This window comes from Orbicella faveolata, unplaced genomic scaffold (assembly GCF_042242905.1).
Source record: "Orbicella faveolata isolate gen_17 unplaced genomic scaffold, um_ofav_v1 contig_13, whole genome shotgun sequence".
In the NCBI taxonomy this organism is placed as follows: domain Eukaryota; kingdom Metazoa; phylum Cnidaria; class Anthozoa; order Scleractinia; family Merulinidae; genus Orbicella; species Orbicella faveolata.
The window spans coordinates 25,396,135-25,415,332 of NW_028301540.1; the positions used below are offsets into that span (position 1 = coordinate 25,396,135).

At 38.9% G+C, this 19,198-nt stretch overlaps 2 protein-coding genes across 2 annotated transcripts; one reads left to right on the forward strand and one right to left on the reverse strand.

Moving 5' to 3' along the window:
- Positions 1-5,306: 5,306 nt before the first annotated feature.
- On the reverse strand, positions 5,307-11,099 carry LOC110058709 (synaptosomal-associated protein 47-like). Its single transcript, XM_020765369.2, has 3 exons — positions 10,591-11,099; positions 6,917-7,530; positions 5,307-6,264 (listed from the first exon to the last, which is right to left on the reverse strand). Exons 1-3 carry the CDS (start codon positions 11,097-11,099, stop codon positions 6,011-6,013), a joined length of 1,377 nt encoding a protein of 458 aa, XP_020621028.2. The 3' UTR covers positions 5,307-6,010.
- LOC110058686 (uncharacterized) lies at positions 11,055-18,339 on the forward strand. Its single transcript, XM_020765338.2, has 7 exons — positions 11,055-11,232; positions 11,313-11,375; positions 13,003-13,131; positions 13,359-13,526; positions 14,343-14,473; positions 14,962-15,004; positions 15,753-18,339. Exons 1-7 carry the CDS (start codon positions 11,149-11,151, stop codon positions 16,797-16,799), a joined length of 1,665 nt encoding a protein of 554 aa, XP_020620997.1. The 5' UTR covers positions 11,055-11,148; the 3' UTR covers positions 16,800-18,339.
- Positions 18,340-19,198: the final 859 nt, after the last annotated feature.

Here is a 19,198-nt window from a genome sequence, read left to right on the forward strand (position 1 = left end):
GTCGCACGGAGTTTGTGAATCATTAATTTGTTTACTACACAAGAACCCAACTAAGGAAAGTACATTTCGCCCAAGAATAAATGAATAACTTGTTTGTTATGCTTTGAAAAGGTGGCCAATTCATATACACAGTGAGAGTTAGATAACACGGTTTTATATAAGTCGGCAACGTGCCATAATCCCCAGCGGAAGACGTTCATTGTACACTGTTAATTTGCTCGAGCCAATCATATGCACCTATATTATTCCAAAGAAAGTTGTCAGATTAGCCTTAAGCCTATACCTGAATAGACTCAACATACTGGTGAGTTTATTCATTAAACTGTTTTCCAGACTGTATTTTGTACAGAACTTTTCCCCTAACGTTAGATATCCTTACCTTTTGTACAATTTTTCTGTAATCTATGGTTGCATGGCTTTGACTTTTCTTTTGGCTAAAATAATTTGCTACTGCATTATAAAATCTCTCTCGTATTCAGCGCATGCTCGTCTCTATCAGTCAGCTTTTATCCAAATAAACGAGTATCAGTTAATTTCTTTTGGCCACAGAAGGATGCTACGAACCGCGCTAACAGCATTTTGTTAACCGAGGCAAGTCTCCTTGTTACATTGTTTAGAAAATTCTATAGGCGGCTAAAAGTGAAGGCTACAAGAGGTAATTGATAGAACCTATTAAATCTAGTCAAACTAGATACTTTCCAGCACAAGTGCCTGCGTAGGTTTTTAAAAATCTGTTAGCCTAAGCGCATGTCATATGAAGAGGTGTGCAACAGAGCTACCGTGGAAACTATCGGAGAACAAGTAAGGAGATGGAGGTAGACATGGATTGGACACGTGCTGCGAATGGATACCAGTTCCCTCCCACGAGTTGCACTGACGTGGGCATCGGAGGGAAAACGCAAGAGAGGAAGATTTGGAGAAACATGGCATAGGACAGTGGAGAAAGAACGAACGGCGATAGGGTTACTGTTCTTGGGTAGAGGCAGGGCTGGCGGCGGCTGACAAAGCGTCTTGGAGAAGTGAAATTTCTGGGCCACTCTCCATACGGAGAAGCGGAACTGATGATGATAATTAAATCTATCAAGGCCAAGCCTGCTGCAAAACAAAGCTATCAGTGAAGTTAGTGCTTTTATGTAGCTGGTTGTTTACATCGTAAAATTTTGTTTCTCCCAAGAAATTAGTCTTATTTTTACCGCTGTATCTGCTTTCTTTAGTCTCAGCATTTCTCCAAGCAGAAAATGTATTGTTTTTCTTGTTTTAGTTCAAGGTGTGAAGCTTGAAAATTCATCTGACTGGTTGTTCTACCTATTTCAGAAACGTTCATTATCTTTCAAAGAAATGTTAAGATTCTAATCCTTAATAGAGACATCTGAGGCTGTACTTAATTCGTTACGGTCGGAATATCTCGTCAATTTACACTCAAACAAAGAAAGCTATTTAACCTGTGCTCTATTTTGAATTGCTAATGTAAAACTAAATTTAATTGCGTTTCAGACAGCAGACTCATCTGAAAAAAAGCTGTATTGCATTTTATCGTGAAATAATTAAAATGACAATGTCCAACAGATACATGTAACGGCGCTTCAAAGAATAATTCTACCTGGAAACGGCTTTTCAAATTAAACTTGTTATCCTGCAAAAAGTGCTCGAGGCCGTTATAAGGAAGAAAATAATTTTCGCGGAAATTTGTCTCGTCTCATAACAAACCATCTAGCTAGTGCTTAACTAAGCATTGCCAATATACCGTTTAAACCTTCTTGATGACTCGATTTGGCTACTCTAACATATGGTAAATTGATTTTTCTTCAATATGTATACTTTAATCTATAACCGAGTTCTCGATGTGCCGAAACATGCAAACAGATGTAAATGTAAATTAAGAAGGAATTCTGCTCCGGGTTGGGATAGGGAGTGGTGAAAATACGAAACGAAAGGTGGTGATTAATGAACGATGATTCCCGTTGCTGTATCAAAGTAATGCTGAGCTTTCTTCAAAAATAATAGAGAAAAGATAATTGACTTAGAGATGTTATCTCACAGATGTACTATTCTATTCTTAGAGCTAAGCATTTTCAATTTCTGGAAAGAAAATAATTAAGCCAGCCGGTATATTATGAGTGATACCGACTTTGCTCTTTATGGAAATTTATAGGTCAAGTGTGGGATTTTGATCAAATTCATAGCCTTACTGTTCGCGTATCTATCAGATGAACTGCATTCAGCGAGAGCTAAGTCACAAGGCTGTTCTAATTCAAAGTTCATACCGTTATTTTTCGGTTGTTTATGCTCTCTCAATATTTATTTGCCGTCAAAAGTTTCTTTTTTGAAGATCATTCAAACTGGGCATATGCATTTGGCGCCGGTGTACTAAATATTTGACTGACCATGCAACAAATCTTGTGATTTATTTTCTGGTTATCACTTGTAACATTTCATTACAAGCGCCTTAGAAGAAAAAAATAACAGTGAAAAATAATAATAGTGTGCATGAAAAATTGATTTGTCGTGGTATCGTGTCGATTCTCCTGATCCTTACCTCCTTATTTCACTCGTGTGCCGTGCATCCCGGCGGTCATCTCATCGCTGTGCTTTCTAAGTGTCTGCAAACTGAACTGCTGTGGCCTGTGAAGTTGTTATCAACTACTGATATAGCAGTCTGAATCTTTTTTTCTGCTGGCAGAAAACTGTCATCACCGCATGAATTTGTTATATGAATACTCCAAACGCTATGTGGTGTTAAATCATTAATTATTCAAAATCTTGTTTGTGTCTCGTTTCCAAAAAAAGAAAACCAATTCACAAAATTAAAGCCACTTGCCTTCTGGTTTCAACATGTTAAATCATTTATTAACTGGAATAGAAAACCTGTCACGAATGTTCTCTCCTGATACTGACAAAACTAAATTTCTTAGCACATTTTCCTTGCACTTATATTAGTCCCGGAAACACAAAATTAAGAGAAACTCTTCAAAGGAATTAAAACAGGAATACCCAACAACTACCCTTGAAAGAAAAGAAAAGAATCCAGATTTTTAGACAAAAGAATCGCTAATTATAGGCCGAGGATGGATCGGTTAAATACGACAGACAGACAGCCAGGCGTTTTAACCCTGACCGTAGCCTGTGTAGCAGACGTTTTCTTTCCATTTTCCAGACGATTTAGCAAGTGAGCGCGCGATTTCATTCTCTTCGCGTGTTTTTGGAAATGAACGCCTACACAGGCTACCCTGACCGACAAAGCTCTATTAACTGACCAGGCCGGTTTGGCTTTCCACATCACCTCACCAGCTATAGGATTTCTTTTTAATGTCCGTTTTTTCTTGTTTTGTGCCGCTTTTCGGTGCATTCGCTGAGTTTTAGTTTAATATTAATGGTAACATCGATGGATTATTCGTACATCTTATACCTGCTAAACGTACCATTGAAATGCAGATTTGTGAAACCATCTTGGCTTCGTTTTCAAAGATATAGGGCAAAAAAAAAAAATAATTCTCCTGGTCCTGTCTAATCTAAAATAAATCTGGCTGCATTTAATGATCGAGTATAAACCAGGTGTTAAACATTATTTTTTTTTCAACTCAAATATTGAAACAGCTCAGTCGAATCCCAAGATAAAGTTGTTAAACTGATTTGAACTAGGGTCTGAAAACCAGGCTGCGTGCAAAGGGCTATGCTTCGGAATAGGTTCAGGACCCCTAGTTTGTAGGCCATTATTCAAGGTGGAAACATCAACACACATTAGCACACTTAATTTTTCTAGATCGGAATATTCAGCTAAATGGCAAAAACTTCAAGAACTATATGACCGGAGCTTAAGGTTTTACTTCCAATCAATCTGTTCAAAACATTCGAAAACATCAAAGAAAAAGAACAATGTGCATTCGGACTTTTGGGAAAGACTTTTCATGAAGTATTTTCCATTTAATTACGTCGTTTGTCAAAGTGCTCTGCTACAAAACAAGTCAAAACAAAAAAAAATTCATATATCTACGCTTACACTATTAAAATGGTGGGCAATCAACGCCACGTGATTCTATGCTATCCAATAACAGGTCAGGAAAATCGCGCCTTAAAACGAGGTTAAAAACAAGTTTTCTGCAGCTGGTATAACCGGATTGTTGACAGCCGTCAGAGACCCTGCTCAGCACAATACAACGATTTTTATTAAGTCAATACTGTTTTAAAGTTCTTGTTGACATGTCTAGTAAATGCTCGAGATTGAGGTCAAATGTTTTGATGTGAAGCCGTCATCGAATGCCCTGAATATATAATCCTTAACACCCTTTTAGCAAGTGTTTTGTTTTCCTTTAGTTAAGCCACGCTTTCGTTTAACCGTAGCGATTAAACGCCTTCAGCTTTGGTTAAATTTCAAAAGCAAGATTCAGATTCATTTTTCTCCTGTTCAGCAAATTTTCGAGGGCAGAAATGATTACAGTCAGGCAAGTGTCAAAACATCACAACAAAACGGCGCGATAATGATATCGAGATTGTACAAATGTCACCACTTTTCATCAGTGTTAAAAAAAATTAATCTTCTGCTTTTTCCGTCTTTTCATCCTATGACAAATACGATTTTGAAGTCCGTAGGTTATTTATCGGTTGGAAACGCCTCAAAAAGACATTTACTTATTACAGATAGCACAAAAAAATTCATACTTTACCTCAATATTCACTACCAGTGTGATTTTTATGTCTCCCGGATGTTTTAGAAAAAAAAACTCCGTTAAGATCCGTATGCTATAGCTGAAAGTTCGCGGTATTCTTCGCTGTTTTAAACAGGAACAGTTAGCGATGATTGGAGACACGTAATGCGAGACTAAAAGCTGACAACTTCAACTAAATGGCACTTCCGTGTTGTCATTTCCTCTATGCTTACCATTTGGTTGAACAAACAACGCACGGAAATTGGTTTGAGTGTTGGTTCACCTTACGGTACAGTGTCAATCTAGAACCCAGTCTCATCGCAAACTGTACCTTCTACGAGAACCCATGGCCCTATTTACCCACGAAGCCAAATAATGCACTTTTGACGTAGAGCGTGGATGCCTGACATACAAGGAGCTACGTCACGGTTTGCACATCTTGAAAAGTTTAGGTTTTAAGTTTTTCGTTTGTAATCTGTGGTAATCTTCTCCATCCTTAACCATCCTTGTTTCTTTAAGGTTTATTTATAATTTAGTATCTCTTTGGTGGTTTTCTTTCTGAGTAAACTACACTTTTCAGGTTTACTTCAATAAGAGCTAATTTTGTACGTGGCCAAAATAACTGACCATAACGTAACGTGACTGAGGTAATAAATAAGTAAATGAATCAAATATACATTTTATTTTTTCCAAATAAAAGCTTCCACTTTTACAGGTCGGAAGCTTACATTCACCAAAACATCAAATATCTTCCCCGTTGTAAGCCTCTCGTACATGCAGTAAAAACTATAATCATTAATTTATTAATAAAACATTTGAATTTCGTAGGTTTGCTGCTAGGAGTAAATATTTGCCACCTTGTCCTACAAAAATGTACTGATCATGTGTTGGTCTATCTCTGTGAATTTAAAGCTAGCGCAGTTTTTCCGTTTGATTTGGGCTTCTAAACTTCATTCTTTCATAGTAATTGTTGAGCGCTAGTAATTGCTTGCTCATTCAAAGAATCCAAGGAAACAACTTTTTACTATCAATGCACAGTGCACTCGTATTAACCCACCAAGCTCCAGTTTGAAACCGAGCTGGGAACCGATGTTTGCAAAGGTTTCAGACAACCACGGCATGTAAAGAATGAAGGGATGTGCAGAATAAGGCAATACTGTAAGCGACTGCTGATGTAACATCAAACTCTTCTTGTGTTTTACAAGGGAATACAAAGCAATTTGGAAGGACAACCTGGTAATTTATCAGACGTCACTAGGGGCTTTATTCCGGCCACCCCTTATTAATAGAGTGATACAGGGACCCACAGAAAACATTTAAAACCTTTTCTTCATTTTACATTAAGATTAAAAAAAAATGCTTCAAATTTAGGTGAGCTTGTTGACCTTGCGCACATCAGTTCTGATTCTCTCGTTAACTTTATCGACTGAGTCAGACAGCAAGTTCAGTTGTCCAAGCTGTCTGTCTTGTTCCCCTTGGATGCCAAGTGCGAGACTTCTCATGTCCTGCAGAACACGGCCCATTTCTGCTGCTTCAGCATCTGTTACCACCTTGGAATCTTTTCCTTTTGTACTACTTGAAGGAGGAAATTTTTCTTGGCTGTCTTCTTCACTCTCGTCACCTATAACATTGAATCAGATTTGTAGGGTCACTACATGAAGGTAAATAATATTTGTTTAATCCTCTGAACTTGATTCTCTCGACAGAGACGCTACAGTAGATTACCCATCCCCCTCGGCCCTGGCAGCATTTTGCCAGGCCACCGTGACAATTCGTGACAGTTTGTCCCAAAACATAATGCAGTCTGAGTGACCCTGGCAAAGGCAGTTAACCACAAAATCTCAATCCAGAATCCAACATACTATCCTTAAAAGCTACAGAGCCGCTCAGCTTGAACAGCATAGTAAACAAGACTACATGAGAGTACCTGCTCAAAAGCTTTCATTTTGAATGGTTACACACTAAGGTTTCATCTACAGACAAAAAGTTCAAATGACCTTGTACAGCATAATAACCAGTATAATCTGAAAACAGTACTCTGCAGCTTTTGTTTGAATGGTCACACACTTGGTTTAATCTGTAATTTTAAAAGCATGGTCGACAACATCTTTGAATAGCATCATAGGCGCGTAGTGCGTGCAAGGGGATATGACGCTAAACCCTCAGAATACAATATTGTAAAGCACAATAACGTAGGCCTGTTATAGGTTCATAGGGTTACGTCAGTCAATAGGCTTACATATCTTGCATGGTGTATGTGCATGTACATGTACCTTGAGAAGGAAACTGGTCTGAATCCAAACTGTAGCCATCCTGATCCCCAGCATCATAAGGAGGCTCATCATAATTAATTCTGCCAGGTAACAGAACCTCAAGAGTTTGAAGAATGTGAACCAAACGAGCTGAAATCAGATGCACTGAATGCCCAGCATGGCCAATCCTTAGCTGCGATATTGTGACCTCCCAGGGAGTATGGACGCTGACTTCTGTTATCTCCTTGACAGCAAAACAGACATCAAGATTTCTTTCTGCATTAAAGAGCTCCAATGATTTATTTGATACTGTCAAAGTACCAGGGAGGTGTTTTTCTTTTTGAGTTCTGGCATACACAATAGGATACTCAGCTTTTTCGATGATCATGTTGTGCTCTGGAACATCTATGTACACCTGAGGAGTTTCAATGTTCCATTTGCTTAGCCATGAATCCAGATTGTAAATTAAAGTTTCTGCAACACCCAGATCATTGTGTATCTTGTTCATGTTGTTGCAAGCAGAGTCAATTTGCTGTCCTTGTTTCTGCACAGTCTTACCAGTTGTTGCAAGAGTTTTCTGAGCATCGTACAAGATGTTGAGGAGTTCTGTATTGTGAGGAGTCTGGCTTTTGGAACTGAAATGTATTAAACAGAAAGAAACGTGAAGTACAAGCCTTAGTAACAATGAGTGAGTGATTTTCTAAGGCTGAAGGTGATTCCAATCAATCCTGTACCACAATAATCTTACATTGAAATATTGCACCATGATCTTTCAAAGGAAGGTGCTTCATCTACATGAACATGTACTGTATGTATCAGTGTTACATTTGAGGTCCATGAGCAACACCCTGTTATCAGACTAGTCTAAATAAAACTAATAAATACCAATGAGAAGTTTCTACAATATACACTCTTTTAAGAATAAAGTTAAGAACTTAACCTGATTTAGCAGGATGGCAGTACTTTGTATCATCCCCCCCCATGCATCTCCAAAGGTATTCACTCAATGGCAGGGTTGTGGCCAAGAAAATAGTGTACTGATGGAGATTTTCATTGTGCTGGCATACCGTTCATATGTATTAGGCTTGCAATCTTAAATGAGAGACTTGATAACAAAATTTCATTCCCAATCAGAATCTTTTGCTACATGTACGCCTTGAATGTGGGGTTACCAAGCTTTGCATTTAGAAGATGGAGGTCACAAGGCATGTAAAGAGGACATGCTAAACAAGTGCTCAAAACAAGATTTTGTTTCAATTTCTTTGCCCGTTATAGTGGCACCGATACTCAAGGTAGATGATATGGTTCGATACCAAATGATTGTACATATGCAACCTAAAAACTCTTTGTTGCCCTTTACGGAGTGATTGCTGCCCAAAATCATGCCAGCAATAACCTCTTTCTCAACTGGCAAATTTCATTGGGAGCTGACACTTAGTGAAAACCCTGCATTGATAATCAAACTAATTTTTTACAATAATTGTCTAATTAATCGCGCGCTGATTGGCTCATTTTTATCATCAATAAGAGTACAGACAGATAAAATTTAAATTTATGCAAGCTTTCAAGTTTAACTTTCACCTGTCAAACTGTCAACTTTTTAACCAATGAGATTTTATGGACTTTTTTAAGTAGCCAACCAAAAAGCGAGAAAAGTTATTGACAATGCTCCCATCACTTTGAATAAATTCACTTATCTTTGTTCACAACAAGTTTACGGCGTCTTCTCCCCTCTTTTATTCCCGACATTTGACCATTTTGGGGTCTTGTTATTGTAAAAAAACAAATTGACGTCAGTTTTTCATGCGTCTGTCCTCTTATTGATGATAAATGTCGTCATAACATTGTCAAAGTTTACTGCGGAACCACTCGCCTGCGGCTCGTGGTTCCACAGCCACTTTGACAATGTTATCATGCAATTCATCATCAATAAGAGGACAGACGCAAGAAAGATTTCCGTATAACCCCATACATTTATTATGCATGCAGAATTATTAATTATGTATGCGCTCTATTGTCTTTGAAGACAATAGCAACTCCCCAAGGTATTGAATATATACATTGATAATTACTACTTACTATGTGAATAAAAGAGGATTTGATTGCGAACTGTGGCGCGCTATCGCGCGTTGTCTTTTCGCCGATTCTCCTCTTCCCCTAGCTTCATTCTGTCCTCTTTTTCTTCTCCATATTACCCAGGCTCCTCACGGATTTTTTTCCTTTTTTTTCATGTGCCCCATCAGGTCTCGAACCACTTATCTTTCACACACCTCTCGCTCACCAGTCTCTCTTCTACACCACTACACTACAAGGTTCAGTTGAGACTTACCCCTTGAAAAATAATTTTTATTTTACTTGACTTGATTGCATTCCAAAAAATTAACATTACAATTTACTTATTCATGTGTTTAACGCATGTTGCACGCTGCACTAAAACATGCATCGCATGTGTAGGTCCCTGGTGAATAAAAAGGGGGGGGGGGGGGTTGTGTGATTTTTTTCTTTCTCCCAATCACTTCTGACAGTCAACCACAGCCTAAACTTCGTAGACCCAGACACAGGTGCGCACACCCAGCGCATTGAAAATACATGGGGGGGAGTCAAACGAAGTATGCCTCGTACAGGAACATCCAAAGATCTCTTCGAAAGCTATCTACAGGAATGGTTGTGGCGTCAGCACTATAGAGATGATCCTTTTGGAAACATTATCAAGCATATCGCCGACTTATACGAAGTGCGCAAAGATGTGTAAATTGTTCCTTGTACCACTGTATGCACAGTTCGTGATCTGATCGCCACTTCATGGAGGGAAGAAACAAAATACACAGCTTCATCGCATGGGTCTGAATTTGAGGAAGGAAATCAAGGGGAAAAAAGGCGGAGAGACGCAACAGGTAAGCTAGAATTTTATTTCACTTTGTTTAGATTTACAAAATTAGTATAAAGGTCACTAACCCGCACAACAGATTATAGGTAACCGCAAGCGGCCGGTTTTGCTTAGGCCTAAAACAGTATTTTTGAGCTTTTTTAAACTAGCGAACAGGTCTAAATCGCTATTATTTTAAGCAGTTTTAAGCCTGTGCTCAGTTTAAAAATACGGTAAATGCGCCCAAATTATGATATTTCATTTCGGTTTTCCGTAATTCAGACCTAAAACTTGCAAAAGTCTCCAAGAAATCATTTCGTTTTTGTGTATTTTAGATAGCAAATTCGAAAAAAAGTAAAAAAAAAGTATGCGACACTTAGAAAAAAAATGGTAAAATTTAGAGTTATTCAAATCAGATAAGTCTCAAAGGAGCGCTATTGTTTTCGCTATTGTTTAGTTAAACAAAGAACTGTATGCATAATAAATGTATGGGGTTATACGGAAATCTTGCCCAGACGCATAAAAAACTGACGTCAATTTGTTAAATACAGGGTATAAAGCATCCAAATTAAACTTGTTTACTTAAGTGATAGTCATGTGTCAATCACTATGTCACAGAACACCAAAATGATGTCACATTTCCAAAATGTCAGCCATCTTGGCTCTCAAAAAATTTTCAATTCAGTCAGGACAGCTCCAAAACTGATTAAAAAAGAAAGAGAAAAAAAGGCAGGAAAAACATAAGGATACAAGCTCCGCTAGGGCCAAGTTTCTTACCCACTGTGTAGCTGTGCATTATTTTCTTACAAATAGTCGGGGTTCCACATACCTTGCAAAAAGTCTTTCCTTCCAGAAATGCTCGATTGTATTAAACACATGACCACGATCTGCAAACGAGGAAAACCAATATTTATCAGTCCTCACACGGACTGTTATAGCCGAAAAAAATATGGACGTAGTCTCTTTTTTGAGCTCGAAGAAATTCTCGAAGTAGATCCGAAAATCGAGGCCGCTCGTTCCTCCTTTATCTTCTATAAAGCGTATACAACGGGTGTAAATGACAAGGTGACCATAAATCCACGTTTTGCTACCATTACAATAATAAGACGCCTTCCATTCGTCCACTTTCCCCATGTTAGAGCGACTGTTAGAACCTTTCCGACACCTTTTCCCATCAAAACAAGTCTCAAAACAATGGAATGAAACGCTGACATTGAGGTCAGCGGTACTCAACTTCCGTAAAATCGACAACACCCGAAAACTTTCCGAAGTTTGTCGAAGTTTTCCGTTCATTAGCGGGATATCACTGAGTTGAACCAAATTGTTTTTGCACTGCATGTAACTACCATCTGGTTTTTCTTTCTTCTTTTTCGTTTCGTTTTGCAGTATGACTGATACGACCTCTTACAGTGGAGATGAATATACGGACGAGGACGAGGAAGAAGAAGAGGAGTTAGACCCTCGTGTACAGGTATGCTAAATTCCGGCGAAGTAAGCTAAATTTTTCATGCCATCTTGTCTTCAATATCGTGCTCTGTGTACAAATTTCAGGACGAGCTTGAGAGACTGAATGTGTCTGCCAACTCAATAAACCATTTGGAAGCTGAACTTGATGTAAGTGTGGATAGTTTTCCATTCTTTGTTTAGTTTTACGGGATACGAGTGATTGATTTAATTTCTTTGTTTATATTGTCAATTGTAATGAAAATACAGCCATCTCAACGTCAGCTTGAGCTTTGAGCTTTTTCCACTGACGTTAACACCATTCGTGTATATTTCAATTTTCGCAGTTTCCATGGTTTTCCTCCACAACCTGAAGACATCAATCTGAAATCCACAAAATGTATTCACTAGTCTGAGCTAAAATGTATCTATGGGTGTGGTCCTTGTCTGATGGGCATGCACAAAAAAAAATTTGCATTTACAGACTTGAGTATCTGTCAATTCAAAATTTCAACATACCTCCCCCTCATTTTCTGGGAAACCCTAAGGCATATGAGACTTTGAAGCAAACTCTCATCCTTCAGCCAAAAGTTGTGGTTCAATGCCCAGGCACTTCAGGGTCAGGGGAAGATGTGTTAAAACTAAAGGCATCCACAGTTGAGTGGTGATCAAAATCCTTGACAGTCGATCCATATCTCAATGGATGCTCAATCGACATCTTGATTGACACTTGATTGACAGGCGGTCAATAGTTGGCTGAGTGTCAACTGACTCAAATGTATCAATCAACACTCAATGGTGTGTCTGTGAAAATTAGTTGACTCTAAACTGACTGTTGACTGAGATGTCGATCGATTGTCAACTGAGTAGTGATTGAAATGTCGAACAATTGTCAATGGAAATGTCGATCAAGGATAGCAATAAACACTTGTCCGTGGATGCCTTAAGTACACATGATTTGGGTCTTGATAGGCAATCAAATTCCCCTGCACCTGGGATGTTCTTGGAAAAATTGACTGAGAGAACACTAATTTATGCGATAGAAATAAAGTTTGAACATACTTTGACACACAAATATTTATAACAAAATTTAATATTGTAGCTTCAAATGCAGCATGCAGCTTTTTCAGGCCATTTTTTTTCATCTTTCCTAATGTTATATTTCTCTGATCTTTGCAATTTCCACCATGATTTTGATCAAGGTAAAACAAAGCAAGAGTTCTTTGAAATACTCATTCCCTCCCATGTGGTGTCAAATATCACATCCCAATTACCCTCTCCCCTTGTCAGATGATAGCTCTTCAGAGGTTGGTCTTGATTTCCCCCAATTTGTTAATACTTAGATGTCATAAATTCAAAACCAAGCAGTAACTAATATTCAGAAAACATGTACATGTATGTACAGTACATGATCTCTCTAGTGCTAATCTCCATTGGTATGGGTTTTTTTTGATACAAATCTCAAACGTCTCTTGTGTGGGTGAAACAGCCATTAGCATGTAGTTATATTCTGTCAAAGGTTTGTGCTGATTGGTTTATTTTTGACATGTCAAACAACCAGAAGTGCTAGGAGGCTTTCAGCACTGGTGGCATTCAAAAGTCTGAGACATCCAGAAAAGCTCACCTGCCCTCCATCTGCTTTTCCAAAACTTGTCGACAGAGCTTGTCTCGCTTTTATTGAATTCCTGTTTCCTGCTCGAGTCCTTTCTTCTAGAAAGTAGTGGGTAAAACGCTGTTCTGTGAACTTTACAATCAGCAAATCATGTTAGAACTACATTGTCATGTTCTATACTTGTAGGAGGCCAGAGCTGTGTTCCGCCAAACCATGGCTGCTGCAACTTATCATTTAAATGCCCAGGCACAGAAGCTTGGAAAGTGTATAGACAAGGCTCGACCTTTTTATGATGTGCTGAGAGAGATGCGAAAGGTAGGAAAATGCAGAACGTTTTTAGAATAGCTTATGATGATTCGGTTTAGTGGCCTTCTAGTAAGTGCCCCCTTTGTAATAAGCAATTTGTTAGAAAGCACCCCTATTCCAATAACTGTCATCTTCTAACACTTTAATCTTTCAGTTATGCTCTGTCATGAAAAATGTAATGCTGGTTTTCATGTTACCTTCAGTTGTCTAACTGTATTTTACATTGTTGTTCATAGGCTCACTTTGAGTTACAAAAAGCAACACTACAGTTTGAAAAAGCAAACAGCAGGCATGTTTATGCACGGCAGAGAGTACATGAGGCTGAACAAAGAGTGTTTGGTAGTGGAGAGAAAAGAGCATTTGATACTGCACTACAAGAAATGCTTAACCAGGCAACACTTGAGGTAAAGACTGCAGTAAAGCGTGAAGTCTAGAATAAATATTTCTGATTGATTTACCTAGTAGTCCACCTTTTTCTTTAGACTGCTTTCATTTCAGCTAAAACCACGCAATTATGCACTGTTCTGTTTTCAGCTTTGATTCTGGATGTCAGAAAAATATTATAGAAATCCTAGTGTCCAGGCCTGTTTGGTCCAGGTGTACGTGAGGAAACACTGACCTTGTCTACATTAGTGCACGTAAACTTCGTCTCAACAACACGGTTAAAGACAAAATGCTTGGGCCTCATTACTTTTCTCCATTCCGTCTGTACACTTGGTCAATAACAGCCATAATTATCTCTTACCTTGTTTTAAGGGTTTTTTTCTCTCAGATTATCCAGAGTCACACATACAGGAACTATTTTTTGTTTCCATTAGTTTGTTTATAGAAAGGGGTTTTGTGGGCCATTGAGTTGTGTTCATGGAGAAATTTCTCTTGCGGTAAACTTCTCTATCTGGATGTATAAATAGTCACTGGCAAATTCTCCCTGGGCAACCCATCTTCAGTCAAAAATGTTTTATGGCCTGTTGAGATGGGCTAGCAATGATCCCATGTACTCTATATTTAGTAGTAATATGACCAGTCTTCCTGACCAGTTCGTTTATGCTTTTGAAGCAGAATATCATTAGGTACATTTTGTGGGTGCACAGGTCACTTAGGCTTGTAGGTAGGCTTTGAAAGTTGTCAACATCTCTATTGATAGTGGCAGTGACAAGACCAAGATCCAGCCATTAGCTGGGAATATTAAGAATACACTGTGCTCTATTTTACATATGAAGGTTAACGAGGCTGAAAATCAGAAGAAGGAAAGTTGGTTCACCCATCAAAAAATGTATAAGTCCTATCAGGAAATTGAGAAAACCACAAAGACGATGCAAAGCAAACTGAAAAAATCTGTTGAGAAAGCCAGGTGGGTTGTGTCTGACATGTAGAAATAAGCCTGCTCATTTTATATTTCTATGAAATTACCTGACGTACCATGTTGATTAATTATTCAGTCATATTTCGTTAAATTGCTTTTTTGTCTTCAATTCTTGCACCTCATTGGTGACAATGAATCAAGAATAATTAACATGGCTGCACAGAGATAGGAAATATATCTACATGTTGAAATGTCTTCTATCAAATGCAAAGGACAACTTGACACTCCATGCTGTGGGCACTTTTAGTTCAAAACTACTGCATTCTTGAGGTCTAGATGGGAATATTTTCAGCAGGAACAATGGCAACTGAAACCCCATTAAACTGTAAAAGAAGGACAGAAAAACAAACAAACAAATAAACAAACAAATAAACAAACATAAAATAAATAAAAAAAGGAAAAGCCTAAAGTGGTCCAAGATTTGCATTGAAACTTGCAACAACTGACACTAAAAGGCACTGTTTTCTATCTTGTAGGCCATATTTTGTCCAAAAAGTGTCCTTCGATCGGCATCTTTGGGTAAGTATATTTTAATTACATTATGCACTGTAGACCGATGAAGGTTCAAGTTGATTTGACTGGTCTGCTGCTGGTACATGTACAAACATCCCACCCCCTCCCATCCCCCACAAGTAAGATGTGCATGTTCTATAGGTATGACGAGGCAGGCTCTATACATGCCAGTTTGTCAAACAATTTGCCAATGGATTGTCAGGATGGTAGTCCTGCTACATGTAACTGCCATGGTTCTGTCAATCATCTACATGTACCATGAAATAGAGAGTGTGTAACAATGAACTATACAATTTTGAATGTTTTGCAATTTACAAGATGGACAGGTTGCCAGGCTCTGCTGCTATCAGCTGATGAGAAAAACTGAGAAGATCATACACTCGACCTGTTGTAATTATCACAAAAATTAATTACCTCACTTGTAACCAGTAAGAAGAGTTAATACCGCACATAAGTCACGTCTTACTGTGAAATTAAGAGGGTGGAACAGAAGAACGATAAATTCTGTACCACCGTTTGGGCAATCATTGAGTTTACTGGCTACAGGTGTTAAACAGTGAGAAAGATTGAGACAAATTGTCGAATTTTCAGATTTGCCGGCGAGTTCTAGAAAACGCATGTGCTACTTCTAGCAGTGGCTAGTCTACATAAGAGCCTTCACTGTAGTCCTATGAAGTGGAACTTGTTAGTGTCAGAACAAATTCTCCTTTAGCTATTTGTTAGCTTTTAAAAAGGTTACACGTCTTTTCTTCAGCAATTAAAATTGAGGGTGGACTCAATCCACAAAGGTCTCAGTGAAGCCAAACAGAACTACTCCAAGTGCTTGAGATCACTGGAGGTCATCAGCGACGACATTCATCAGAAGAGAAAAGACAAGAAAATGCTAGCCATGTTGGCAAATCTACAAGAAAGAGAGGCAGGTGTCGGTGCAGACTCTGAAGACGAGACGTCCCTTGATCAAAGTCAGCTCGATCTTGATCTTGACTGCAACTCGAGCCTTAGTGACGTTGATGGAATCCTACCGGCAAACCTCCCTGAATTACCACCTCTCCCTGGCTGGGGAATACAGATGGCACCTGGGGCAGAGGGTCCATCTGGCGCAAGTTCATCTGCTGATGGTGCTGCCGCGCAACTGGGAAATACGTGCCTGGGGTCTGCGTCAAGAGTTACCTTGGAGAGGAGTGTATCCGGTGCCGAGAGTACTGAAAGCGTTGATTCTGATTCGCGGGCGAGCATTTCCGGAAGTGGCTCTTTTAAACGAGAGGTTTATGGCTGTGAACAGGAAGACAGTGAAGTGGGCGAGTGTAGTGGGAACGACGTCCCGACTAAAGAAACCGAACAGAATGTCGAAGTATCAAACACCATCGGTGAATCCAATGCCATTGCGATAACAACTTTACCTGAAACCGAAGGCTCAGATGTTTTAGGAGATGGAAATATTGCTAGCGAAATTGTGAATATACCGGGAGAAATTGCGTCACCCATTAATGAAACTGCAGAGGTTCCAGAACAAAGTGAGACTGATACTACTACACATCAAGGAGATGAAGTTAATGAAGACACTCAAACGATGGAGTCAGATAACTCTGCTTGTAATCAGAACACACAGGGTCAAGAGTGTGCAAGCAGTGACTGTGAATCAAATAAAGCGAGCGACGATCCTGTTCTGGAAACTGAAGATAAACAAGATTTTCCCTCGAAGGTTCAAGTAGATAACAACAATGCTAATCAACGAGAACCACGGGAAGTTTCTGATGAGACTATTGCCGATAATTCCCTGGAAATTGTCGCGCAAATTTAATGAAAGGTCTTGAAAGAGAAATAGTGAGGAAGAAGAAAACTAAATTGTTTGTACACTGAAGCAGTTACTTTTAGAGAGGTAAAAAAGTGGGCGTGAACAGGGCCCATTCCACAAGATTGAGAGCTTATTGTTTCTGAAATATTCTGGTGTAAAGGTACTTGCATTGACAACTTCCCTTTCAAAGACAAAACACCGTAGAAGGTAAAGACACGAAAAACCAATTCAATGCAAAACGTAAATTACATTTACCTGTAGTCAATCCAAGCTGATTGACTTCATTTGTAGAAGAAAGAACGGGTCCAGTGTATTTAATTGTAGGACTTGGGAGAGTTATAATACGGCAGAGTAATGGTTATTGCTTGCCATACAGTTTATATTGCATGCAGATTATTATCAACTGCGCTGAGCTATACCAGAGTTTTATATTTGTCTTTTTCGTGGTCGTTATTGAGTTTGTTACTCAAACTCAGCCTAACGGCTGCATATTTCAGAACTGTATTCCTTTCCTTCCATTTCGACGCCGACAACTTTGTCGCCAATTTGCAAAAAGCGACATTTTTTCATCCTGATTCACACAAAGGATGACGTTAGTAGATTGATCCCAACATGACGAACCGTCGATGGGCTGAAAAGTTTTATACCGTTATTTCATACAGCAAACTACATTTTCCAGGTCAACATCCAACATTTTGGGACTGACTTCGGTCAAGTGGCGTGTTTTGTAAGTTGCTCGTGCCATAACCTTTTTGTATGGCATTTTGTAATTTCTAATAACTAAGGTTTTCGATGAGCAATTAAGAATAAAAAGCAGCGATATTAGAGAATGACGTTTCGACGGCTCCATGCCATCATTCCCAAATTCAAATAAAGTACATTATGTGAGTTCATTATATAGTGCGTTTCGACGGCTCCATGCCATCATTCCCAAATTCAAATAAAGTACATTATGTGAGTTCATTATATAGTGCGTTTCGACGGCTCCATGCCATCATTCCCAAATTCAAATAAAGTACATTATGTGAGTTCATTATATAGTGAAGGTACGTGTGAAGGTCTCATATGCACGTCATTCTTTAATATCGCTGCTTTTTATTCTTAATTTTGTAATTCGGGAGGTGTTTTTATGCTGATATAAACTATACGGAAATTTAGGTGACAAGGTTTTGTCACGTGGAGAGTATAACATTTTCCTTGTCGGTCAGTGTGTAAAACATTGTATTGGGCTGGGCTGGTCCTGCCCTTATCATGTCATTTCGCACCATTTCGCGGCGAATTTGAAGTTGTTTTCAAGAGAGGTAGTTCTTACCCTGCAAGACAGTTATACAATACAACATTACAATTCAGATCAGTGAATAAGACGTGAATTCCTTTTTCTGCTAAAGGAAATTTATATGTTTTTTTTTTTCAGTTAGTAATCGATTTCATTCATGATTCAATTTTGCTATAAATTGATTTAAATACTATGTACAATAAATTTTACGCATATGATTTAAAAAAGATACGCACAATAAAATAAGTGCAGAGAAACATTCTGCTGGGATCTCCCTGGTTCCCTGGAATAAATGTAAAATAATTGCTTACTTTACTCGTAATAGAGCGTTTTGAAATGACGTCGCGGCAGCCATATTGGTGTTCCAAAACAAAGAAACGGTGGCCATGTTGGTGTACCAAACCAATCCTGTGGGAGTTGAACTCTTTTGTTATATAAACACTTCTTTTGGCTCCAATAAATTTACATGGGTGCTAGCCACTGAATGAAAACGCTCTATTCTGACTTTTTCTGGTCGGTTGCTGAATGTCAGCGAGGAGGGATGGAGTGAGGGAGGCAGTATTCCGTCCCAGTAAACCATTTTTCTGCGGTTATTGCGGCAGAGTTTTGCAACGCGCAAATATTGAAAAATGCCAATTTTCACTGATCTGGAGTAGCCGTCACCTTTACCCTGCGAGCAAGGTCTCTTGGCAGCTCCCAGGGTAGGGAGGGGGTTGGAGGGAAGTGAAGGAGAGAGAGAGCTCGCAGGCGACACCTTATTTGGCACTCAAACTCTGACCACCAGTGTGAAAAGAGAGCCAATACCTCATTACAACATGATGCACAAGTTGCCTCCTACCCAGGTATCTTTAACACTACGCCTCAAGTTCTCTGTGCCCAATCTTCGCTTATGAAATTTGACGGCGCTTGGGGAATGAGGCAGCAACACAAGAGTAAAGCCCTGAGGAACAAACTGAGCCCGCGCTCTTATAGGCCAATTTTAAAATAACATTTTTAACTTGGCTCCGAGGCTTAGGGGAACAGAACAAAATAAATTAATTTTTCATCCCTTGTCGTCGATGCGATTTCTTTGTTTTATCGGAGCCAAGTTAGAGAATTTTAATGTATCGAAATTGGCCTATTTGAAATA